The following is a 27982-nucleotide window of genomic DNA, read 5'->3' as shown; positions in this document are numbered from 1 at the left end:
TTTCCCCCTACATGAGAAATGTCAACAATCTCTTATCTAAAGTAAACTGCATGACTAATTAATTGTCAAAATAAGTCAGTTTTGACAATACTCACCCAGATGCGTATTGGCTGCAAGCGTTGCTATGTGTTGACCGGGCGGAGCGGAGCCCGGCAAATCTGGGGCAGTTCCATTGAGGGCAGAACCGTTCAGGGCAGAGTCGTTACAAGCAGAGTCATTAGAGGCAGAGCAGTTAGAAGCAGATCCGTTGAGCATAGAGCTGTTGAAGGCAAAGCCGTTGGGGGCAGCGTCCGGTCGGCTCGGGGACTCCTCGCATATGGACGTCTCTGAGGGATACTCGAAGGTGCGCGTCAGTGAGTCGTCGAATTGGAGTTTTAACTGAAAACATATGTTGTGTTTTTTAATTTAATAGAACAATATGAAAGGGTAGATAAGAAAATTATCTTTTCTAGAAATCTTATAAATGAATAAAGAAACGTGTAAATTTTTGTCGTTTTTTTTACTTTTACTATTTTTAGCAAGTGCACATTTATTTTGTAGCAGGTAGTGCTACAAAATAAATGTGCACTTGGGTTTCAAAAACACGATTAATAAAGACAATAATTATAATATTATGAAAAATAGATATGTGATCCTTCAACACGCTAATAATCCCTGATACGTTATCTTAGTTGCATATTACAAAAATAGATCAAGTAGGTACATAATTAATTATGCCACTAATCAAACAGCTCATCGGTAACCCTGTAGCTGTAGGCTCGAATTCAATTAACATAATAGACTGAGATCGATATGACGTGTGTCACGTCTCGAGCCCCGCTGTCGCGCGCTGCAGAGTACAGACGCGCCGGCTCCGGACAACGAGCCACGTGGTGACACGCGATACCATTGTTTGGACTGTCACTAACGTATTACATACTAGACATTAAGCATATCATAGTCTGAATTCTGAACAGAGTTAGTTATTAATAACAGCGATTAGGTACCTATAGTTAAAAAAAAATCTTATCTGGTTATTTATTTATGTATTAATCTGTCATAGCAAATAGTTACAATACAAAAATTGTAGGTCGATGTGTCATTGACATGTAATGATCTTGAGCAGTGTTCAACACACATCTTCATTTTTACAAGTTTTTGATAATATGGTAAAACAGGGTCACTTAACTACAAAGAATTTGATAGTGTTAACTCCCTGCATATGAACCCTGTGGAAATGTGTGTGTGTTTGTGTGTATCACCTTGGCGGCGCGCTGCTTGTGCTGCGGCGTGCGCGCGAGCATGGAGGAGCGGCCGTTGATGAGCACGTTGTCGTTGACGAAGCGCACGCTGCACGGCGACGGCGGCCGGCCCTCGTCCTCGCCCTCCGACTCCGAGTCCGGCGCGAGCGCCTCGGGGCGGAGCACCACCACGCCCGGCTCGCCTGCCTGGAAAGTAATAAACACCAATAAATATACAAAATATAGCCAATTTATGCCTTATATTCTATTGGAATTTGGAGCTAAAACAGTATCGATCAATGAGTAAAAAAGGTTATATAAATCAATGATTATTATAGCCATTTTCATACAGACCCTGTTGGGTATTCCTAATTTCCTATAATGCCAATACTTAAAGTAGGTACCTTTCAAATGTGTTTTTTCTCTTCACCTAAGGATATGATAGTGTCACATAAGAAGCTTATAAGTAATAAAAAAGAAATATATTTGACAAATAGAAATAGGGCCTCTTTATAAACTCCAATAAAGCCATAAATGTAATATCTAGAGTTATAACGCTAGTTATCATTTTCTTTAATTTCAGAAATCTCATTATTATAAACTTTTCTGTTCACATTAACAGCAATTAGTAGCTGTTTTAACAAATCGTTAATTAGTAATTCTTGATAAATTCAGTTTCAATCAAGACCTAATAAGCAATTAACAGGCGAATGGTTTTGCGCGCACCTATAAAATGGAAATGAGCCGCAGCATTAGAAATACCTCGGCTTGTATGCCCAAAGTCGGCCATCCTTACTGCTGCTAGGCGCGGTGCTGCCGCCGAAGGAATGGCATGCGAATAAAAGCAAAGTCCAAGTGGAACCGGTCGCGGAATCCAGTCCAGGGGACTGACATCTGATCCGTGCGTGCAATGACTTGTGACGCTAATACGACATTGATTTACTGGCTAAAACATTAGTTCAATGTAGATGCAATGTGGATTTTAGATGAAATACAGGTAACTTAAGTAGATCTGCGAGGTGTTACGAGTAGCAAAAAATGAAAACGCTAATCATTATTGTAGTTGAATTAGATAATCTGGGTAATACATTCGTCTCAGGGAATATTTGGGATGCAAATTTCAAAAAAAAAAAATAATATCAATCCCTTTTTAGATATTTACCAAAAACTGGAAGCGGCTGTTATTGACTTCCTTCAAAGGGCATACTAGTTTTATCATGATAAAAGTATATAGTTAATGATGAATTTATAAAGCACGAGGCTGCATAGATAACAATTAATTTGCACATAAAAAGCTACGAGTAAAAACAATTCATAGTTCAAAAACTAATGAAGGTACAATAGCAACTGCTTAACAAAACGACGAATAGGGATAAATCAATAAAGCTTCAAAGAAAAGGTAGAAAAGTCTAAACAAATCGATTGGCAGTGGAGCAGAACGGTTGGCTATAATCCGACACGCGCGCAACGCGCTTCGGCTCCGTGACGTTCCCACGAAAATACGCGCCGGTCGGAACGGATACTGAGCCCAATTCTAGTGACGACTTTGTAGAGAATTACCTCATTTTATATCACATACAAAAGTAAACACAGATTCCTACGTTATTCACGTTCTCTAAGGAAAAATTTCGAAACCTAGAATGAAATCTCTTCGGGCTCGGGAAATGCGATTTACTACCCCACCTGGACCAATACATGTATCAAAACTGTCAAAACTTAGTTCGACTTGCAGCGGTGTTTGAAAACGATTCAGGCATCACGAGCAGAAACGCTCGCACAAGCGCCCGTAATGATATGTATTTGCTTAGTTGGCGCCATTACTCATTGGCGGAGTTATTAGCCAGCAACTATACCATGAACAGATATCACGCGACAGTAACACGTGTACACGATCCAGCCGATCACAATCATTACCCGCTTGTTATTCAAACACACGCCTCCTGAATTGCTAATCTGCTGGCTTATTGATAGTTAATTAATGACCGCTAACTGGCGCACCGGTGCTGGCGCATTACAATTGCCTTTCATCTCGCACGCGTATCATTAGTGTTGTGCAACTTGATAACGTTTGCAAACTTGTGTCGTTAGCAGTTGGCGTCATGGGAATATAGATGTAATCATGCTTGATAAGCTCTGTAAACTAACCACCTTCTTGTAAAATAATAATATGTTATGCCAATACCTAGGTATTGGAATATTATCAGGAACATCACGTATAAATCTAAACCATAATAAAAATGTAGCAGGTCGTATTCTGTACGCTGAAGATATCTATAGGCAATAAAATACTTTTGATTTATCTGTTGAACATTAACTTCAGTACTTGGTAGTATATTATGTTCAGTAGAATAGCTCAGTAAATATTTAGCGAGGATGTAATATTTCCTTTAATTCCTCCCGACGTGCCTCGGCCCGGCTTCGCCAGATTACGTCTCATTCGACCGTCAATAAATTATCTGTAACCGTTCGGGTCTCAAATAACTCTGTCAATACGACTAATATTGAGCTCATTTTGAAATATTCGATTACGAATGGTTGTTATGTTGGAACTTAGGATGTTTACGTATAGTATCGAAATCGATTAAGTTTTTCCTTCCTAGAAGGGATTTCACATAAAACAAATAATGACAAATTCGGGGTTCAAACGAAGGAATTCAATCGGGCGAACGGCAATAAACATTGTATTTACAATTTGAATGGAGGAAAACGACGATAGCATTTAGGATTGACACACACAGGGATCTAAAGCCGTCAATTCCGAAACAGATTGTTTCATCGGGAATATCATTGGTGATAAAAATTAAATTTTCATCACGAAAAACGTCTCATAATGCTAATATTTTATGAAGGTTTGCCAGAAAATGATGGTCTATCCTAAAACTTTCGCCTTGATAAGGTAATCTCACTCGTACGTACAGGAAGCTTTACAACTTTACGTGACTTCTTCCAATAATCCGGGAGTTTATGACTCCAAGCCTTAGATCATTAAGCTCCAAGCGTACAAAGAAAAGGTATACAGTTATTATCATAAATTATCCATATATTGTATGCTTTAGATCGACACAAGGCGAAGGTTGCACAAATGGGCCCGAATCCGGTTTCCATGCGACTCGTCCAGCTCTCACTCTCGATATGTTGATTCATGCCAATAAACATACAACTCACTACTGAAATTAATCAAAACTTGAATTAGAAGTAGTATTTAAAGTGAAATAATACAGATGACTATATATAACTGGATCTCATAAAATAATTCTTAGGGCCGATTTTTCAATGCCCAGATAAACAGCTAGATAGACTTTATTCTTCAGTTAACAAAATATTCAATTTTTCAATAGACGAATAGGACTTATCTATCGAATAACTACGTTATTTGAGGAATAAATCTATCTGCTGCTCCAACGGCCAGATAGCGTGCTATTCGACGATTAGACGTTTGAGTTGACAACTGACGCGTCAAATTTGGGATATTTTCGTATGTAATAACATAGAGCGTAGAATTTTTACAATAAAGCCTCTTTCTATAAAATAATTATCAATTAAAATAATATTGAAATTGATGTTTTTTATAGTACTGATGATCATGCCATTGAAAATTTGCCGGACGCTGCCTTTATGTCGTTTCCATCGTAAAATATATAAATTTTAACACAAATTTAATCAAAACTCTTTACTCGAATCAAAACAATAATCAACAATCATAGAACACAAGATAAACTTAAAATGCACTCCTGACGTGAGTCTTATTGACGGTTGTTGACATATTGCAAGTTGACTCTATCCCGCTCTAACCTGACTAATTTAATATGTTTGTTTCGCCACTCCAAGAGCAGAGCTGCCAATATGGAAATATTTGGTCAGATAGTTATTCATCAAATAAATCACGATTGAAAAATAGGCGAGCCGTTATGAGTTAGATAAGCAATTGAATAAATCTATTCGAGGGGTAGTTATTAGACTGTTTATCTGGGCATTGAAAAATCGGCCCTTAGTATTGCACGCCTCATAAGCGAAGCGTTGAGGTGGGTACTACTGTCACTTCGCGCAAAACATCTGATTGTTCAAACTTAAAATGTCTTTATGTATCATACATTGCACTTGTAAGATAATACATACACACACATATTAAGAAAAAACACTATTTTTAACATTCATGATATTTTTGATGTCATTTTTGTTATTTAAACTAGTTAAAAAACAGTTTAAAAAAGTTCTCTTGGACGTCCGTGTGTTTGTATGTGCGGAGGATTTTCTTGTTAACACGATAGCGACCGAAATACTTTACTAATCGAGTCTTTTTTTTCTCTTACGCTTGAGTATGCTCAGGAATAGAACCCTTTCATTTTTCAGGGTCTGATTCGATGTTGTTATTAAATAAACAAAAAAAAAATATCGACTGTTCTCCATAATTTTAGTATATCTATATATATTCTTTATTTTATATTATTATATTTATAGTGTACTCAAAATTCACCATTATAAACTCTTTATAAATAATCAATTTTATTGTAAAGGATGAGATTATGAGGCGTGCACTTTTGGATTTTCCAAACTATTTTGTGGACTATCGTGGCGAACGTCCCCGGGGAAATTTAACAGAAGCTCTAACACACGACGCATTTAATCAGCGAAACGTCGCTGTGTCACACCGGACGCTCGACAGCATTTCTTTGTCTCTCATTCGGAATCCTTATTAAGTGACAAAGCATATTTTAACTTGGACCAAAATCCACGCAAGTGTCTCTATTGTTGAGGAAAATAAGCAAAACAGATTACGTTCAATATTTCAAGTAAGTAAGCAAAGTATCAGAGTAATATATTTGTTGAGATTTTGCCCTAGGAACGATGTTCGAGCAAACTTAAAAGAGACAAATAAGCTTATAGCTCTCGAAAGCCTGAGCTCGTAAGCCGGTTAAATCGGATTTAACAAGATGGTCCATCAATACCCTCGCGAGTCTCGATAAACAAGATATATTCGCACCTTGTTACACAAAACTGGTTCCCGATCACTTTCGGGTGAGTGCGTCACGACGCGGAAATGCCACCGCCGCGACCAAATTCAGATCGGGTGAATTATTCAAATAAAGCTACGCCATTAAATTGACGGCAAATCGTTTCCTGATCTCAATAAAATAAAGAGCACCAATCGGGCGGAATTTGTCCGCGGTTTATTTCTTTGTCAATTTGTTTTTTATGAACGTGGCAGTATTTCTACAAGGCTAAACTATACGTCTGTCTTTCAGGATATTACGATCAAACTAGTAAACGGGTTTATTTCACAAAATACATATGATAATAACAAAACTTACATAACCAAAACTTCAGAGCAAGTTCTAGTTCATTATACTATAGAATATGATATTGATTTGCCTTTTTTGAGGTCATCATAAAAATAAAGTTCCTCTTACGGTGGTAATGAAACGAACAAAAGAGTGAAGTGTGATCTAGTCCGATCGATGTCCCTCAAACACTTTTTGCACCTTTCAGAATCCATGACACATCGAGAGCTCCGATGATGGGGCATTAGTGATTCCGCCGACGAGAGCTAAATGTGTGTCGGCCGGCGCGGCTCTATAATCTTGTAAACCCTTTATGGCTTCGCTTCTGCTTTATAATGACCCAATGATGTGGATAACAGTACTTACACGGAATTGTACTACAAATGAGCATGCACTGGAAATTATTACTCGAACTAGGTGAAGCCAGAAGAAAATAAATATGTATGCGAATGACTAGTAACTAGGCAAAAACTGTAAATATGCAGCCTCGTCTTACGAGTTACGAACTTTTTGTTCACAATAAACAAGTACATTAATTAGTTTTTAAATGATTATTCCTGGGAATACTTTGTAGTAAACAAAAACAGATTTGCGCCTGTTTTTTTAACTAGGTTGGCGTGTTTCAGCAACCACAAAGGTTATCCTATAATTGGTTTTTTTCCATCTGTATTTACAAATCGATAAGTAGAAATAATTGCTTTCTGGATAACTTCCCAAACACAGCAAATACTGAAAAGTCCAACGATTTTGCATGAATCGAAAATAATCCGTTTGATCATTTTTAATCTATAAAACATGTACAATATTTATGACAAAAAGGCGTTCGGAGAATGTTAACTGCCCGCTATTTGCACTAACGACTATTTAATTATGGGAATAACTATTCAATTAAGAGCTATACGAGCAATTACATAAAATGCCACCGTTATAAGACGATTTGACATCCATTACGTATCCCACAGTAGCCCACAAATACGCGGTCATAATACGCATATTAAGAACTATAATATTATCCTTAAGTTTTAGAGAGGCAGGGTGATAAGCATGTAGGGCAGATAAATAGCGACGCAAATACACACAATAATGTGTAGTATCGGCATGAGTAACATCCGGCCCGCGGCGCTGATTCGGCATCATTGCTACCGTTCGAGTTCGAACGCCGCTCTATTTAGCATATTTATTTTAATGTAATACATTTTGTTGTTGTTTTCCTTCCAAGAATGTTAAATTGCCGTTTCGTAAAGAAAAACAAATTTATTAGGACTAAAAGGCTTATAAGTAAATGTAATTTGGAACAAATAAATAAATCTTGCGCACAAGATAGGCCAGATTGTCCTATACAAAGAGTACAACAGATCCAAATGTTATATTGAGGCCTCTTAGAAAACTTGACAAAGGAGTGCGAAGGCTCTGAGCAGAGAATACACGAGATGCTGAACATATGTATAAATAACATCACATATCGGTATAAATAACCCAATACACTGTTGCAAATCTTACATAAGAGATTGGCATGCATAGAAGCGAATAATGGAAAAGTAAAATACAGGTTTATGAGATGCCGTCACAATGTATATCATAAATAACATTTGACCTCACGCGTTCATTTATTCTTCGTAATATACCTACATATCTCACAATTATATCGCACTCAGTTAAAGATAATCTTGGAAATTATTTTATTTCACTGTTAAGTTTTTAGATGTATCTTTATTTATGCAACTTTTTAGTGCCACTGGTAATTTTGATCCATTACATAAACATCAATCCCTTCTAATCCCTACTAAGAACTCTGTCTGTCTGTTACGCTTTCCCGCTTAAACCTCTCAACCGATTTTGATGAAATTTGGCAAAGACAATCTTAAGACCCTGAGAAAGGCTACCTTTTATTGCGAAATATGTATCACGGGCGAAGCCGGGACAGACCGCTAGTTCTAAATAATTCCTTAACTGATAGACACTATCATAGCAATCATTCGCAATCATCATACAGTAGGGCATTTTCATGTTGAGGTAAGTTTCTCTCCGGTTACCTATACCCTGCAAGTCATTAGGGCATCATAACACTTAGCTGTTAATTGCTCATCAGCTCATCATGTTGTTTGCTCAGTTTCCCAGCAACATTACCCTCTTAACACTGATTCAAATCGTGTGTTACATTATGTTGTATCAAACACGGATTGAACGAGCTTAGATATTATGTTGGAGAGATGGCAGGATAGGGCCTGGCACCACACCCACACGAGTGCACAACGATACAATTTAACTTTATCTATGTCAATATAAATGTTTAACAGTGATTCATTTGTAACCAGCTGATATGGGCATGATTTTATTATTTTATGTAGAGGATTCTTATAAACGTTTGTCGGAAAATTATGGATACGGCTGTTTCGTGATTGAGTGCTATATTTTATGCAGTATACGAGAACAATTTCAATCACTTGAATAAACGTTTAAATTAATATCTAGGTATAATGATTAATAAGTAACTAACTTTAATTTTAGACACATTGTTTTTTTGTAAGTCTATACTTTGTATGTACAACCAATCATTGCACATTTTTGTTAGATTAAAAGACTGCATACAGTTTTAATGCACAGTCTTTTTTCTAAGTTTATTCGAAATAAATAATTTCAGCAATTTCACTCTCTATAACGGCTTGAAACCAATTAAAACATTCCATCCAGCATTCTTCCGAACCAAGGCCTTAAAATAAATTGAAATTTTTACTAAAAAGGTAACAACGTTTACTGAAATGGAATTTCGCGAGCATTTTTCGACGGCGATTCGATGTGTATTTTTGAAAATAACATCACAGTTAGAAAGTTGTATATGAAGCGGATATACTTTACTGTACATTCCCATAATATTTCTTCTTGTACTTAGTCAAACTTTTCGTTAAAATTATAAATGTTTTGTGATGTTGTAGATTTAAACATTCATCATATAACTTCACTTTTATCCGCACCTTCCATTTCTAAATTAATCAATTCATATAAATTATATTTTTTACAACAATCCACAATAATCAGGTGGCAGCCCTATCCGCTGACCGCTGACAACGGGCGCATCACGTCCGTCCACGGTCCACATTATGACAGCAACGCGACGGTCGCGGCCGCGGCCGCGTCGCTGTATCGACAACCATTGCAACTAGCGACTATGTTTACACTCGACTACAGTTCGGTAATCTCGCTTGTTATCGCGCACCGGGTTACTACTCACTGGGTAATCATCTATTAATGCATTACTATTTACTGCGATAGCACAGCCCTGGATTACGATAAAAGGATTGTCACTTTATGTGCACACCTTGGTGCACACAATTTTAATCAGGCATTGAGTCAATATGTACTGTACGTAGTACATAATATTAACTCAATGTAATCAGGGATACCTACAGACTCTCACATTGCAATATGTAGTTGTGTCTAAATCCCATGCAAGGGATGAACTTTTGTTATTATACGTGAACAATTTACCAATTTTATTGTGTGTGTGATAAAATAAAACTACCGCGAACGCGAATAACGCGAAGTGCACGCAGAAGCCGCGGGCGCAGTTTGTAAAAAAATAAAACGGACTACAACACTAAATTTTATAATATTTAATGATATTCATGAAATTATTGGTATTTATTATGTGGTGACACATATTATTAAGCGTAAATCGTTCAATAATCCGATAACTTGTTATCTTTCGATAAGCTATCGCAATACACAAAATAAGCCACTTGTTTGGATCGTATCGGTTTTTCAGGAACGTTAGATGATATTGCAATAACTAACTTGTGACTCATTAATTATATATTAGTCAAGAATATAAAAATAATATTACCAAGTCTTATAGCAGAATTCATTAAAAATATCAAAATATACGACACACCTTGCACCGTCACTGCACACAATATCATATCGTCAACATCAATTACCAAAACTTTATCATACAGCGATGATAATATAATCGAGTTCGCACTCGGTAAATACTAAAAAGATTCATCATTATTATCAAGTATGTACGTGTATGTGTAAAGGCTGAAATGTGTTATAACATATGTGTGAAAACAACAACTATACGATTGAATCTATTATAATATTAATTGATTGAATAAAACATTCTAAACATTGCATTGTATAGTAATTTTGTCAAATGCTACATTGAAATGATAAAAAATACAAGTTTTAGATCACGAATACATAATCTTGACAAAAAAGTAGATGGTTACGTAAGCGATGTCCGCACGAGAAGGCCGGTCAGTTATCTAACGATAATGCATGCAACTTTACACAAACCTCGCATCTCGATAGGCGACGCCCACGCCGATCGCATCTAAAATCGAAGTCGGCACACATTCAGAGAATCTAAATAGATGTTTAAGTTCCTTTTACTTTCGAAGATCGTGAATGATTTAACATACAATTTGATTGTTGCCTGAGTTGTTTGTCGATATTTGTTTCCATTCGAGCGGCAATATAAAAAACTAAGTTCCGATATTACGTCCTTCATAATCGTAAATTTTTAGCAATGTTAAATCGAGCGGATTTCTGCCTCTGGATCTGTGTTGTGTTCTGATATCATTTGTATTACCATATCCTTAATTTAAATTGGGAAGAAAAATTTACCAAAATAATACTTCATTAATTGCTCGCCTTGATCTAAATTGTTACAATTTTTTTATTCATTAGCTTCTCGGAATTTCATAACGTTTTGTAATATTTGATTTGATTTAATGAGACAAATTAATCAAGAATTCAAATTATATCTTGAAATACTCGTATGTATATGAGAGTCAAACAACGTATTCCAAGTAATGATGAATAAAATAGTCTTCTACGAATTCCAGGGACGATGTTCGGGGGGGGGGGGGATGTTCAAAATAGCCAAACCTTCAGATGCTGCTGATGTTGAAAATAGTCAAGTGAATAATGACTAAACCGTGAACATGCACATAGGCTCGCCAACAAAATCGCGTTGACCGTCGCCGGCGCATTCCGCGCCTCTCGTCTGTTTGTTTGCTTCGTTATGCTGCATCCTTGTTTGTTACTCACACTGCATTCCGTATCTGAGATATGACTCGCAACGCAATTATGTTATAACCGTTGTTTTATAAGTGCATTTATTTTTACAAACTTAGCGGCTGAAAAGTATGATGGTGGATTTCAATTCAAGATATTTTCCGAATACTGGCGTTAGACATAAAAATATGGGCAAGTTCATAAGATGCCTAAATAAAGCATTAAGCAGAGCTTCGATAAATTGATTACTTATGTAGTTGGATGGTAAGCCATAAGTGTACACAACGGTGTGGATCGGTATCGTATAAGATTTTGTATTCTAATCGGATTGGAGGATAAAAACAAAACGTTAAGAATTTGGGTCACCCACAATACTTATGAAACGCGTTACATACAACTACATATTTATTTATTGTGAAATGAAAAGCTGCAGCACTTCTACGAGTGTGAACGTGAACATGATCTACGCCCACATTCAGACAAACAAACGGTGTTTTAATCTTCCACTTATAGTTTTAATCCTCTTTACGATTTTAAATTGTGGAATAACACCAGACTAGGCTAAAGATCTCATTGATGCGAATGTATAGGTAGCAAGCAACAGTATATAGTGTAAAGCTTGTAAAATCTAGTTACAGTACACATTGAGCCGTCGCGCGTCGAGGCGACATCGAGTACAGCCCTCCAGGGGAATTAAACTTCGCTCTCATTGTACACACGACGTCCGTTGACTTTAAGTGTACAATATGCTATAATAGCTTTAGCTGCACTTTAATAAAATAAAAATACGATGTTATAGTCACTATAATATAGTGTATAAATGCATCGAGACGATGCTAAGCCCATGGAGGAGGTTTAAGTAATTAGAATCTTGTAAATGATAAAAAAAATCATGCGTGTAAGTTTTTGATATTTAAAAGACAAGGTCACATACTGGTGACATTTTATTAAAATGATAATATTTTCGAAAAGACTTGGATAAAATAAGAAATTCATCTGATAAAAATTAATATTGAAAATCATATTATAAGCCAATATTAAATATTTATTTAGCAGCCTTAATAGCAATATTATGACAATATTAGTATTATATTGACCTAAATATTATCTTCTTATCATCCAAAAAATAGCGACAGTTGTATCCAAGATTCACCTTTAACATTATACAACCATTTAATCATAACCTCCTCTCCCACACTTCACTATTTGCAACACAAACACAAACAAATTGCAATATTAGGCTGAAACAAGCTCAAATGTATTACATTTTCGCCCACGCTTCGCTCGTGTTTGCGGCCACATTAGCGAAGTCCCCACAAGGCACAAATAGCGATATTGTTCGTATCGGTTCGCAATCAGCAACCCGAAGCGAGCGAAGCCCTACACGCGCTATTATTACGCGTTACGTCAGCGAATTTGTGCGGCCTGAGATTTGATACCTGACAGCGCTTTTTAAGTTAATTGGTATTCACGACGCATCCTTTTCTCCACACTGTCTGTGATCCGTATAAGGGCGTTGTTAAATATTTATTAATAACTAGCTTCCGCCCGCGACTCCGTGTCGCGGATGTCGGTCTTCGCGTGGATGGTTTATTTCTCCATTTTGAGTAACTCTGACAATGCCATCTTATAAATATCTATTAGACCCAAATACGGTTAAACCTATAATAATACGCAACGTGTGTTCGCGGTTCTACAGAACAACGTCTATGGATAAAACTGAAAAATTAAGATTAATTTTTTTCTACGTATTTTTCCAGGATAAAAAGTATCCTATTTTACGCCCAGGATAATAAGGTATAATTATACCAAGTTTCATCGTAATCGAACCGTTAGTTTTCACGTGATGCCTTCACATACAGACAGACAAAAATTTTTTTAATCACATATTTGGGTTTGGTATCGATCCAGTAACACCCCCTGGTATTTATTTTTTCAATATTTTCAATGTACAGAATTGGCCCTTCTACAGATTTATTATATGTATAGATATAGATTAATGTTGGGAATTTATACTTGCCGTTATTGAAGTATAAGTTATTTAACGATACGGAACTGTCTTTTGCAAGGTTCTATTGAAGTTTCCAGGCCGAGTGAAATATAAATGTGACTTTTTACGACGAGATTTAAAACGATTCAGCGCCAACATGACACATTTAAACCTGCCTCATAAAAAGCAATGAACATACCTGCATCAGCATAACTTTCATAATAATTAATAGGAAAAAGTTTTTATAATCTGTACAATAGGCAAAAAGTCTCATACAATTAGTGAGGAATGCAAATGAGCGAATGTAAACATAAAACAGATGAAGAGCAAAACCGGGCGTGGGACGCGTCAATCCCCCTTCGATCAATTACATAAAGCCGATAGTGATGTCTTATCTATATCGATTAAAAGAAAGCACATTGAAGACTGGCACTATGCAACTCTAGGGTTGAGCATTTTTTATAGAAATACAATTTAGAGAATGCATCCTGCAGGTTAGCGCGTTATAAAATTTTGTACAAGGAACACATAAGATACAAATATACTTATTCTACTGATCAACATAAAATATAATATTGCTCGCTCTATGCCATAAAATATTTTATTTCTCTGTTACTCTTAAATCTCTATTTAAATATCTTCTGAACTATGCGTATTAGAAAAGACTTGTTTGCAAAAATGTGTAACTTACACATCTTATATCAATATGTTTTAACTTTCTACTTGATAAATATTTGCATTTTAACATTGTGCTAAATATCTGTCTCAAATATACAAAACTTCTACGAATAACCAGAATGACACTTCCATGTCAGACAGGATGGCCTATAATGTGGTGTTTATCATCAATTGCTTTATTAAATGTTGATAGCATTGATGAAATTATCAAATATTAGCATTCAACATTTACTTTGTGTTCGACGTGCCATCGATACTCTATCGATAGCCATTAAGTATCGACACGTGTCTGCACTACTCATCACTCTCTCCGATGGTTTTTCGAACATTGTTCCCCGCGCAGTGGTTAGAAAGTGGCGGTGTCATCGTCACGAGTTCGACTTCCGCGCCCAGTGAATACGCAATTATCGCACAATGTTATCACTGTCGCTGCAATCAAATGCAATCAAATTATTATTATTGTGGGTGTTGAATGACGGTTGGGTTTTATGACTTCTACGGGTGCAGTATTTTTCAGTAAATGTCGTACGAAGTCAGGGAAATTATGCGCTCGATAATGTATCAAAATCATAATTACGTATACCGATCGAAACTAAGCGTGATAATCTAAAGCAATAGATGCAGTCAGATGTCAATGGACAGCGTCAAGGTCTGCAGCTAAACAACCAAGTTTATTTACCAAAACAACCAAGTTTATTTACCAAAACAACCAAGTTTATTTACCAATGTCAGGGAGCGAAAGGTCAGGATTATATAAAGGGTTACAAGTAAATAGCTATGTTAACTTCAGTTTCAAGTGACCGAGCCTACAGTCAAAACCTAACGTACATCCTTTGTAAACATTAAAGCACTCCGGCGCACAATAGCATCACGGCTCGATCGCTGAATTCTATCACATTTTGTCACTAATTGTCCGCATTTTCGTTGACCCAGTGGCGTGTGTCATTGTTACATTGTGACAGTGACCTCGCCAGCACGTTGGAACAATTACATATTATGCTGCTAATATTATAAACGTGTACGTTTGTGAGAATTTCTGATTTGTTTTAAATCCTTTCGCAACAGTCTCCTTGGGATAAAACGTATTCAATTTTTTTCTACAATTAAGTTTGATTCGAAATAACATGTCTACATTATTCAAGTCATCTTAACTATATGAAGGAATGCGACTCCTATTTTTATAGCCTACGTTTCCGTTTAAATTTAAAACAGCCATAAATCTAATATTGGACGCAGCATATTTTATTGCGATAATTCGCATTTTATCGCGAGTACCCAATGTTGGACACAATAGCCTCGACAAAGATACAAGGCTAGATAAATGTTAACAGTGTATTATCAATACGCGTGAAAGCAATTACGTTTATCTGTGCCTATAAGATTACTTTCGATGAAAAATTCAATATAGTTTCATTTGAGCACTCGGTTGTCAAATGTCTCCAGAATTAATTACATAAAAATATTTCTTTTTTCACGTCGAAAATAGTAGGCATCTCTCGTAATAATGTTATTGTGTGGATAAATAGAATATCCAAGACAAAATATTCGCTCGCGTAATACACAAGAATCACATTAAACCTTTATCTGGAAAGGAACGGGCGTGTGTTTGTACACAACATACAGATAAGCTACGTACAGTGTACACGTGTTACTAATTAATACAACATCTCGACATACAAGCAGTACGATTTATTTGATTTTTCCACTTGAGTTTCAGGATTAACCTGTTTATTCCACACATTCGTAGTTTATGTCCTGCTTTATATCTATACTGTTAAAACTGCTGCAGTGCTAGAAGGCTCCAACATAATGCTTTCTAATCGTATTTTATCTAAAGCGGTAGTGGCAAATCGACAGATTTAAATGGTCCCACGGCTCAATCAGTCCGGTAACCTTCAGTGTTAATGATAATGTTCCTGAGGGGAAATCAGGTAGGTATAGGTAAATAAACTAATGCATGTAGCGTTAGGTTTTACATATTGTTTTCATATTACAAAGTAGATCTTGTCAGATCAGGTGATTTTTCTAAGTGAAAAAGTCGAATTTCGAGCACGGCACAACCATATATCTAAATTCATAAAAACCATCAGAAATCAGTTCAATCCTCATCAAACTCATTACAATAGTGGCTAGTTAATAATATGATAGCGAGTGACGCGAGATGGTACAGTTACCGGCTAACGGGCGCGCTGACCCGTAGTTAGCGAACTAGCTCTAATTATCGCGAGCCACTGGCGCTCCGTGCATCCTTTGTGATCACGCATCTTTATTGGACCAATGCGTGTCCCGCACATTAATTGGGAGATTAATGACGAAGCTGTTGACAAGTTCACGCGAAAAAAGTAGTCCATGATCTTTTTGGCGATATTATTCATTTCTATATATTGAAATTCAAGTGTTACAGAGAGAAATCTACAGAATTGTACGGGTTTCAACATTCTAGTACCCTGTAGTTGGTTTGGTATGCCTACTTTAACTACCTATAGTTCAGGATACATCGCCCATTTTTGCAAGTGACTACTATCAAGCTAATTTTCCGTTTGTAGCTTTATTTTGATGAGACGCCCAATAATTTCGTGCACGAAAGTCTCGATTGTGGTAGGTAACAGAGATAACAAGGATAAAAAATTTTGATTTGATGGTTCTCAAATAACTATTTATTACTAACTGAATTTTTTTTGTTCAATCTCAAGATAATTACCTAAATTATTCGAAAAAATATTTGTCCTACAAAATCTATGGTTGGTTCAAAGAGTCCCCCTTTCCAAAGTGTATCGATAACGAGGTCATCATAAATGATTACTAACAAGCTGATTTTTTTGTTTTCACTTAGTTAATGTTTATATAATTCAACAGACATATTGTCCTACAAATTGCGTAATAAATATTTGAGAACCATCAAATCAAAAATTTTTATCCTTGTTATCTCTGTTAGCTACCACAATCGAGAGTTTCGTACACGAAATTATTCGGTGTCTCATCAAAATAAAGCTACAAACGGAAAATCAGATTGATAGTAGTCACTTGCAAAAATGCGCGATGTATCCTGAACTACTACTGCTTAAATCTCAAAAATAAATATACTTACGACATAGTGCAGACGCAAAGCGTTGGTCACCTTTGAATGACTCTGGTAACATTTAGAGCTGAAGTGGTCAGGCGGCAGACCTACGTTTGAAAGGAAACTCCAATAATATCCGTGACTCACTATCAACGCAAGCACTGAGCGGATAATGTTCAACCCATTGTTGACAATATCAATATTTTAAACAGTTTACTATTGAAAAGCTTTCGTTAATTTTTGATAATTAAATTCAAAGAAAATTAATTACCTTTAGCTGTGTTTACTATGGGCAAACCTAACTAATTTTCTACTATCTTTATATTATAATATAAATAAATGTACAATCAATTAGCTGGTAAGAACCAGAATCAAAATACAATTTCCATGTTAATTAGGACTATCAACTTAAAATTCATAGGAATACCTATAAATATATTATATCGAATACATGGGAACAAGAAAAGGTATTATATTACACAAGTTTAGAGTTTCCCTCAGGTACGGGGAATTTGGGATTTCAATTTTCGTAATATCAATATTGTACAAAGATATCTTGTTACCCTGTGTCCAACTATCCTAATGTTTTCGGCAACGGCAAGATACAATATCTTGATTTATTATTTGAATTATTCATATTCACTAATCACTATTTATTTAAATAGGGACAATTGGCGATCTAATCACTATAGAGTGATTTCTTTACTCTTCAGGACAGCCTCAATACGTAGATATTAAGGCTGGCTTAAGAAAACATGAAAGTAGCGGTAAAATAACACGATGTACTTAATTGAATTACACATAAATAAGAATAAATACGAGGCTAAAGATTTGTTTATAAAAAACCAATTCAACTACGTACAGATAAACGCATTATCCATCCGTATTCCGTATTCGTATATGAATTATAACGAAAAGGTAACACGTACGTGACCTATCTGCCCCGCCTACCGTAAACCATTAAAATATTCTTATTGCTAAATAATTAAGTGGAAAAAAATCTTAAAATGAATTGTCTCACGCGAAAGTAGGAAGTCGTGCGTTGCCTTGAAACGACATTGCGCTATCGCCGCCTTATCAACGAGCTACCAGCGCGTACGGTTGGAGAGGCGAGCGCCCAATTAGTTACCTGCATTGCAATGGCCTATTTATTGACCTAACAGCATTCAACTATTTTGTTCCGTACACATATTGATCTTAATGACGATTTAAGCGTATCATTGTTAACTCGAGGTCATACTCATCCTTTGTATCCTAAGGATGAAATGAAAAATGTTCCTGTATACATGGATATGACATCCTGTATATCACACAAAACAGAATATTTAGCATCAAACATGCTACATTGGCTCAAAAAATATTTTGACAAATTTTTATTAATGATCTCTTGGGTATGGTCTCAGTTTAAGCTGTACAGTGTTGGGAAGCGACCGCAAAGCCGCTGTCACACTAATCACTCTGGACGTCAGTATACTGTTTCAATTACGTATTTCGGTTTTCCTGTAACGCCGCGACAAGCGAAAACAATTTTGCTGTAAATTTAATGATCTGTTATGTAGGACCAATTCTAATTCAATTATAATTTATGGAGCAAATAGGCACATCATTATATTTTATAGTCTTATCATACTGGCCTTAACCAAGACCTTGCGTTAATCGGCTTCTGGGGACTACATACTCTTCTCTATCGTATCGATATAATTCATACCATATGTTTCTAACCTTAATTGAAAAATTCCAAGTTTTCTGATCGTAAGTACGTGTGTAAATAAAAAAAAACCGTGTGGCACTCGGGGACTGCCACGGTAAAGCTGTAGCATGCCTTCAAGCCACACCTCCGAGCCCGTCGGAGTGTGGAGCGTGAGATTTTTTCGTTACGAAATTTCTCGATTCGGTCCCCGCGCTCAAGGCCCGCGATAGAAGCTATGCAATAGTTTAAAAACATGTAAAACTAGTATTGATTCCTTTTAAAGAGAAGTATAATAAATACTAATATGTAGTGTTGTGTGCCATCAACTGGCGTGAGACGTGTCATCGTGGAGACAATGTTATGAAAACTATTTAAATTGTTTCCAAACACACGCTCCCCGAAATGATAACAAACTACCGCTGGTCACTTGATCACTTTGTAAATATGCGAAAAATTACTTTCATTGGTATTTCCAGATGTTATTTAATGCTTAACTCTGAACAAGTTAAAATGGTATGTTTGATAGATTGAAGAACTCGTTATATCTTCTCATGTTTCAATCCCAAAGTGTCCAACTTTCACTATAATTACTAAAGGTCAAATATGTGTTTTTATCAAGAGTAGCTCTGACTCGTCGAACCTCTGGCAGCTGCAATATTATGTTGTAGAAATTTTTTGATGTTCCAATATACATATATTTGCATTGCATATCAGGGGAGATAAACACCATAAAATTTGATCACAAGTACAGGTATTTCTTCACTTTAAAATGGTGCTTGTTAGCGATTTAGCAAAAAAATTTTTCCTGTTATCCTAAAGTAGCTACATTTCCAAGTATATAAATTGAATTGTGAAAAGGTATCGAGTCGGGCACGCGAGTGAGCGGTAACTTTTCAGTTATGGTCCAGTGAGCAGCGTACGGAGCAATAAGGAGATCAAAGGGCCCGAGGAGCAGCCCCGACTATCGCATCGCACTTAATTGCCAGACGAGAGGCTTTTGATTCAATGTTGACTTTTCTACCTGTATCATCATTAACACTAACATTGTGATATCGAACTAATAATAATTGGATTTTGTACGTTCCGTTAAATAGGCGTGTTTTTTTCTATTATTGAATTCGTGTGCATATAAAATTGATGTTGTATTTAATGTTATTATTTTATGGATATATCGTGTTATACTTAAACGAAAGAGCAAGAAAGCATCCGCGATATACATCTCCATTTCATTTGAATATTGCCTTTAAGCACTAAGTGGGTAGCCTGCCGAGTGCTGACCTTAAACCAAAAACAAATTTTCAAAGCGCTCCGCCGACTCATTTAACAGTCAGTTTATCTCAAACACCGCAGTAAGCGCCGAGATGGCTGCTCAAAGTGGAACGAAATTGATAATTAGCAGGACCGAGCAGGTCTCGGTTCAACGAGCCAATAAATAATTTGTACTGAATTAGAAAGCTTTGACCGTCTCATCGGTTATTTATGCTAATAGTTTTGAGTCAATATTTAAATCGGATCAGGGCGGACGCTTCAATTTCGCTGTCGGCTTTCATGTCGCCCTAAAAGCTGAGTAAAATTCGAATACACAATCTAATTTTTAAATCAACACGAAACAACGAAAGGGCTTCTAATCTCAAATCAAAACAGACAAAGGATAATCAGGATATCAGGCTCCTGAAAAACAGTTCTTACTATCTTAGGAGCCTGGGTCGCTCTAATTTGTAAAATGTTTTAAGTGAAATAAATGATTTATTTATTTATTTATTTATAATTGAAACGTCAATGAAACTTTTTAAGGCAGGTTCTTGGCGTCTACAAATAAACAAGTGTACTCGAACGATGATGATCATGAAAGATTATTATCAAAGATTGCGATACAAACATAAGAAAGGCTTTCGAAGACTGATTACTACAATGACGTTTACACCGTAAACGTGTGCTAGTTAAGATTCCGGGCGCTCTCGCGGGCCTCGCGGAAACCGAGAGTGGTCGCCGGTTACCGCACAGGCCACCGCGCCACACGTGACACGGCGCAAGGTTTCACCGGCCGCGGCCCATCACTTTCACCGGTTCACGATATTTGTTAATCGGCCCTAACGTAGAAATCTGAATGCCAAGGTCCGTGAAAATGATGACGAGCTTCGTATATGATGAGCAATGAATAAATTATTGCGGATATGCACGCCATGAACACCTTTACCGCCGTCAGCGGGTCGTAATTTTGGTGAATTGAACCGACTACGTGTTGGGCATGTAATTAAACTTGAAATGTTGAGCCAACGGAAGTAGTTAATAGACACTTAGTAACGATTTATGATAGACAGCCTTAGGACATATTTTGGTTTCGTAATTCTGGTGATAAAACCAGTGTTATGTGGTATATAAATAAAGTCAAGTATCTGTCCAACGTCAGTCTTAATCAAACCAGACAGTTTACGTGGAATGTTATCACGGTAACATTGAATTAGCAAAACACACACGACCTTGACTAAATGCATTTCCATCATACAAATAGATAAGTTTAGATAGCATGATAAAATTAATTGAATTGCAATATCTGATAGTTAATTGTGATATTAATCGATTGGTTACGATTGTAACTAGTGCTCTCGTTTATGAAATGCTGTCACATTTCTTGCATGTGCAATTATGTTACGTAACATAGTTGCATCATTAAAAAATTCTAATCCCTAAAATATATTGTTGTAAATCGTGATCGCATCGATAGTTTTGAACGGGACATTTTGCAGAACGCAAATTTTTTGTTGATACGCGAAAATAAGGTCCCCCCAACTGTTGCTATTGTTGAAGGAAATAAAGAAAAATAAAAACCGGCCAAGTGCGAGTCGGGCTCGCGCACAAAGGCTTCCGTAGCAGCAAATATAATAAATTACAGTTAAATCAACCTATCTCAAAAACTATAAGAGATACTTTGATCAAACCAAAAATCGTTGAAAGAGTTAATTAGCATGCATCACCTCTATTTTTTTTAGAATTTTATACCCCGTAGTTATAAAAATAGAGGGGGGGGGACATACTTTTTACGACTTTGAGAGCTGATATCTCAAAAACCGTTCACTTTAAGAAAAATGTTTTTTAGAAAACTTTATATCATTTTAAAAGACCTTTCCATTGATACCCCACACGGGTATGTACATCGAAAAAAAAAAATTTCATCCCTCAGTTACATGTATGGGGGGCCCCACCCCCAATTCTTTTTTTTACTATTTAGTATCATATTTTTGTAGCGGTTCATACAACACATATTCCCATCAAATTTCATCACTGTAGTACTTATAGTTTCCGAGTAAATCGGCTGTGACAGACGGACAGACGGACAGACGGACAGACGGACATGACGAAACTATAAGGGTTCCGTTTTTGCCATTTTGGCTACGGAACCCTAAAAAGAGGGAATCTTATTTCTGACAGACGCTTTAGAATTATTTGTACTAGTCTTGACATGTCTTCTTACTGAAATGTTACTCTAGTAGTTAGTATCGAATAAGTACAAGTGATAACTGCGTTAAAAACAACCGACTTCAAACTTGCACTTGCAAAATTTACAAATACCTACAGACAAAAATGCTCATAAAATAAAAACTACTGGGCCTATCCGAATAAAATTTTTATGGGACCAATTCGACACCATCCCGCATCGAACAAAAAAAGAATCACGTAAATCGGTTCAGAAACCTCGGAGTAATCGGTGTACATACATAAAAAAAAAAAAAAAAAAAAAATATACCGGCCGAATTGATAACCTCCTCCTTTTTTTTGAAGTCGGTTAATAATCGGTGTACATACATAAAAAAAAAAAAAAAAAAAAAAATATACCGGCCGAATTGATAACCTCCTCCTTTTTTTTGAAGTCGGTTAAAAAGCGAATCACCTTAAACCTGTTGCGGCGGTTGGCCCGCAGCACGATGCCGTCGTTCTCGATGTAGTCGGGCACCTCCTTGCGGTTGGAGAAGTTGAACACGACGGACGTGGCGGCGGGCGCGGGCGGCCGCAGCTTGCGCGCGCCCACACCCACTCCCACAGCACCACCCACTCCCACAGCACCACCCACTCCCACAGCACTAGCCACACTCGCACCCACTGACACTGCACTGCGCACTTCACCGTTCTCGCGCTTGTCACTCGCGCACTTGTCTCCCGCGCCGGTCCAGGCGCGCTCGATGCCGGCCGCCTTCAGGCTCTTCACTTTCGATTCAACTTTTTCCACGTGCCCGTTGATGACGGGCTTCTTCGCGATCGGTTTGGGGCTTTCGACGCGCGGCTCCGACTTGAGATCGATTTCCGGGGTGGGCTCGCGCGACGCGCTCGATTGATCTCTCGACGTCTCGTCCTCTTCTGGTGGCGGTCTCGGTATAGGTTCGACGACGGCCGACGGGGGCGGTTCTTTTCTCTCCGGTCGCATCGTTATGGAAGTCTCCGTGACGTCAGGCGGCGGCGTTTCGAGCCGGGGCGTGTCATCAGTGACGTCCGGCGCCTGCTCCGGGGGCGGCGAGGAGCAGTCCAGCGAGGGCGCCGGCATCGGTTTGATGACGCCCACGCGGCGCGGCGAGGCAGACACGCGCACGCGGTTCAGGAGGACCGGGTTGGTCGCGGCCAGCGGGGGAAGGTGAGATCCGCGTTTCGGCGCCTCGAAGGAGTAGCGCACGGTCGAGCCGGCGCGCGCTATGCCGTCCAAGGCCGCTTTGGAGACCTGTTTAATTTCAGTCGACATCATCGCTCCTTCCGGCTCGTCGATAGCCGATATGTCCGCGGCGGCTGGACTGGGCGATCGACCGCGAGGTTCGGGCGTCGAGCTTCTCGGTAGAGCTTCCAGGCCTCGCAAGACTGCCGAAACGCGAGCCGCTGGAGCGGGGCGGCGCGGTGGGGCCGATTCAAACTTTCGTAACGTCGAGCGCACCACGTCCGGGGGCGGCCTCTCCGTGTCCCGCAGAAGTGGAGCGGGGCGGCGGGGCGGCCGGGCCGAGCGCGGCAGCGGGGGAGGCGGCGAGGGCGGCGGCGGGGGAGGTTGGCTCGGAGGAGGCTGGGTCGGAGACCGGTCCTGGACCAGGGCGCGCGGCCGCGGTTGCGGTGGCGGTGGGACAGGTTCATCGCGCGCGTCCAACCTGCTCAGAGCGTCGACCGAGCGAGCGCGCTTGACGGAGTCGCGGCGCAGGGGCGCGCCGGCGGCGAGCGCGGCGTGCGGCGGCGCCGCGAGCGAGGCGGGGCGCGCGGGGCGCGAGTGCGGGCGCGGCGCGGGCGGCGGCCGCTCGTCCAGCAGGTGCTCGAGCGATGTGGCGCGGCGCAGCACGGACGGGCGGCGGCGCGGCGCCTCGCGCAGCGCCAGGCTGAGGTAGCGCGACTTGAGGCGCTTGACGATGCCGGGCCCGTAGCGCAGCTCCTCGTCGTCGTCGGCGGGCAGCGGCGGGGGCGGCGGTGGCGGCGCGGGCGGCGGGCCGGCGGGCCGCGACCGCGCCGCGCGCCGCTGCAGCAGCTCGCGCTTCCACTGCGGGAGGGGACCGTTCGACATGCCTGCGGGGAGCGACCGTGTTATCGGTATTTTAGCTTTGAGTTCATCTACACGATGATAAAGAAGAATAAATGATCCATAGTAATGATAGTAATGATCCATGTCTTATATGAGCGAGCTGTTAAAATGTGACATTGTGCTTTATCAGCCATTTCATTGATGTGCATGTTATTTTCACTAATTTAAGAAATTAGACCATGAAAATATTAACTACATTCAATGTGTTAATTTCAAGTTATGAACCAAATAAATAAAAAAACAATTCATAAACTGTCTACAAAATCATGGTACTACCTTGAAAAATACTATTGGTACTACTTGCAATACTTTCCTGATTTTTCAAATCTTAATCGTTAAATTTAGTCTAACTAGTTGGCATGACAGCTCATTCATATAAAAAAAACCTCAAAATATGAGAAGACTTGTGAACGTAATACCGATTCAATTATTAATAGTATTTTAGAACTAAAACATTTTATAATTATCTAAATGGGACTAATTATAGAAATGAATTGAATGCTTAAAATAATTAAATAAGATTTTCAAACAATTACCTTAGTGAATATATAATAAATAGAAAGCTATTTGTACAGTTGTAAGTTTAATGAACAGTTGTTAGTTTTGGCAGCTAAGTGATAATATTGTAAATAACCTGTTAACATTTTCTAAAGTGCTGATAGAAATTGTTAACATTGTTATATCTTGCTATATGATCTTTGATTTTAAGATGTTATATGAAACTTGAAACAATATATATTTTAATACACAAAAGAAAGATCTCCATGGTTATACATATACATTTCAAATTAATTTCCTAAAACTGAACCCTGAACCTAGTGAATAGAGGTTTAAAATTATTTGTGGCATACATTTATTTCAATTAGTGTATTGTGTTATCATAACACTCAATTTTATCAAGGAATGTTTCAATGTTTGATCAATATTTACGATTTACGTCTATTCGAGATCCTTCTCGATGATTAGACTAAAACCTGATGTAAAATATCACATTTATTTATCTTGAATATTTATTATACCTACACATCGATTTTGAACAAATAACTAATATACTACAACTGAATTTACGCATCCATTGAAAAGGACCAAAAGTATTTAATACAGCCACTTACCGTAGTTATACTTGCTCACAAAAAAGAAAAATCTGTATTAAATTTTGTTTTTTATTTTTTATTATTAATTTACACTTTATTTTAACACTATATAACCTTAACAAATTTTCGCCAAACTGTAAAACAGTTTGTTGGCGATGCGCTCTTAAATAAAAACTTGAGTAACACAGTTTTTTCAGTAATGACTATAACACACTATTGACTGTTGAAAGAATAACTTTATATATTTATTATAACCCATGATAATGGGACATTACACATAATATCACTATAGTGAAGCAAACACATGAGATGACACAATCAAAATTATAAATAAATGCTTCACAAGAGGAAAATAGAGGATAAATAACACATGTCATAACAGTACATTGTATTATTTTCACTATGCTTATCAATAACATACTTTTATAGGTTTGCGTAACAAATCCTAACAGATATGACTTCTGTATCCTTTTCATTTGCATTTTCTATTCTCTTCAAATGTGTATGAGTATTCAAAAACAGTGCTTGAATTCTGTTTAATTAATAGCCTCTAATCTTAATTTGTTTAGTTTTTAATTTAAGAGTATGATGTGCTTTGTGTTCTTGTACAATGAACATATTATGGAATGATCTCACCTATGATTGCTTTCATGTTATTTTTTGTTAATATCTTTGTTTTATGAATAGGATAGAATATGTGTGAGTTATTAAATTGAAAAGGTTCTGTTGGAACCATAGAGCATGTACTATATAGTGATTATTAAAATAGATGGTGTCAATTTCATATTATTTTCTTTAGATAAAAAGATTAAGCAGAGTATCAAGAGCTTTATTGATATATTTGAGCAAAGGAAATTTATAGTTCCATTTCTTATCATTTGTTTAATCGAATTCAAGCCAGATATCAAATATTTAAATAGGAAGATTATTGAAGATACAGTTATCAACAGAAATATTAAATCACACAAAGTACAAAGCAATATAATTGAGAACTTACCAAAGTCCTGAGAGGACTCAAGGATGGTTTCCACCATCATCTTGAAGCGGCCGCACCGATAAGCAACTGGTACAGCCACAAAACAAAAAAGTTAAGCATCAAGTACAACATAAGGCAAAACATAGATAAAAGACTTATATTTAAACTATGTCTAACTTTTGTAATTCACATTGTCTTTGTACCTACTTAACATGTATGCGCATAATATAATAAATGTCAAAATTAATTAAATATATAATATTCAATATGTATTTGAAAGATAAGATATATTTATCAAGCTCAATAATGTGATAAAATTTTAAAACACAATAGCTAAGCAGTACACAAAAGTATTTTTACAGAACACAAAGCCATTTACAAATTCTGTAATTAAAATCCAATCTACTTGCAACTTATTGATTTACACACACACAATGCTATCACCTACAAATTGATTTCAAAGGAAACTAGATTAATTTGTAGTAATGTTTAACGAGTGCTCTTAGCGACGTCGTTGACCCCGCGTCACAGCGCGCCTCACGTATAACTGTAATCTGTATTTATTAACTTCTTGCACTATCTCAAACAAATCACTGTTTTTAATCGATTCGTGATTGTGAGTGCTCGATTACAATAGCCACCATTGTCAACGCATTCCATTCTGGCAAGCATGCTTACTACCTAGCTTTCGATAGATCCTTACCTCCTAAATATCCATCGACGTCCGTAAAAATCCGGTCAGTAAATATCGCCGATCACATACACTCACGACGACGCCATCGGCACTTTGATTGCGATGGAATTAAAATAAAACAAAAAGCAATGCACACAAGTATTCACTGCCGGTTTTCAGAAATCACCCTCGGCTCGCGCTTAGCTAGCGGTCGATCACTTGCATTGATTCAAATTTCAATCGTATCAAAATGTTTTAAGTTCTTTACAAAATAAGAAACGTATATTTCATTACAAATCAACAAACAACTTCCTTCTATTGATAAATAATAAATAAAGGAATTACTATAGTATTTTAGACTTTTAAAATTAAAGAAACAAGCGACCACTACCTGACATTAACATGACACTACTAGTTATTTATTTATTTTATTCTCTACTGTCTGTGGTCCCGGGCCCGTGTGGACTGTAGCTCTGTGGTGTGGATATGACACATGGACACAATGCATAATACGTAGGTATACCAATGAGGTATACGCATAAATGCGTTTTTATTATTATGTAGTTTTCTGATAGAATTGCATAATTATTTACCTCATTCAATTTATTGTAAAGTTACATTGCTTAGAGTCAGCAGCAGTCGTATAAAACTATTAAATTTCTATGAAAATCAAACAAATTGACAGCTGTTTGACATTGATATCGTTAAGTATTTTTTTTAATAATTTATTCATAACCATGGATACAAGTCCTTCAGTCGC

The 27982-nt window shown here is 37.5% G+C and overlaps 1 protein-coding gene across 1 annotated transcript; it reads right to left on the bottom strand.

Moving 5' to 3' along the window:
- Window positions 1-14: 14 nt before the first annotated feature.
- LOC123704309 (formin-like protein 14) lies at window positions 15-27726 on the bottom strand. The gene is made up of 5 exons (XM_045652636.1): window positions 27253-27726; window positions 26571-26636; window positions 22827-24463; window positions 1242-1427; window positions 15-378 (listed from the first exon to the last, which is right to left on the bottom strand). The coding sequence occupies exons 2-5, from the start codon at window positions 26608-26610 to the stop codon at window positions 76-78; spliced, it is 2166 nt and encodes a 721-aa protein (XP_045508592.1). The 5' UTR covers window positions 26611-26636; window positions 27253-27726; the 3' UTR covers window positions 15-75.
- Between the last annotated feature and the right edge of the window lie 256 nt (window positions 27727-27982).

The sequence above is a fragment of the Colias croceus genome, chromosome 2 (genome assembly GCF_905220415.1).
Source record: "Colias croceus chromosome 2, ilColCroc2.1".
Lineage (NCBI taxonomy): Eukaryota > Metazoa > Arthropoda > Insecta > Lepidoptera > Pieridae > Colias > Colias croceus.
This window is presented reverse-complemented; position numbering and strand designations above follow the sequence as displayed.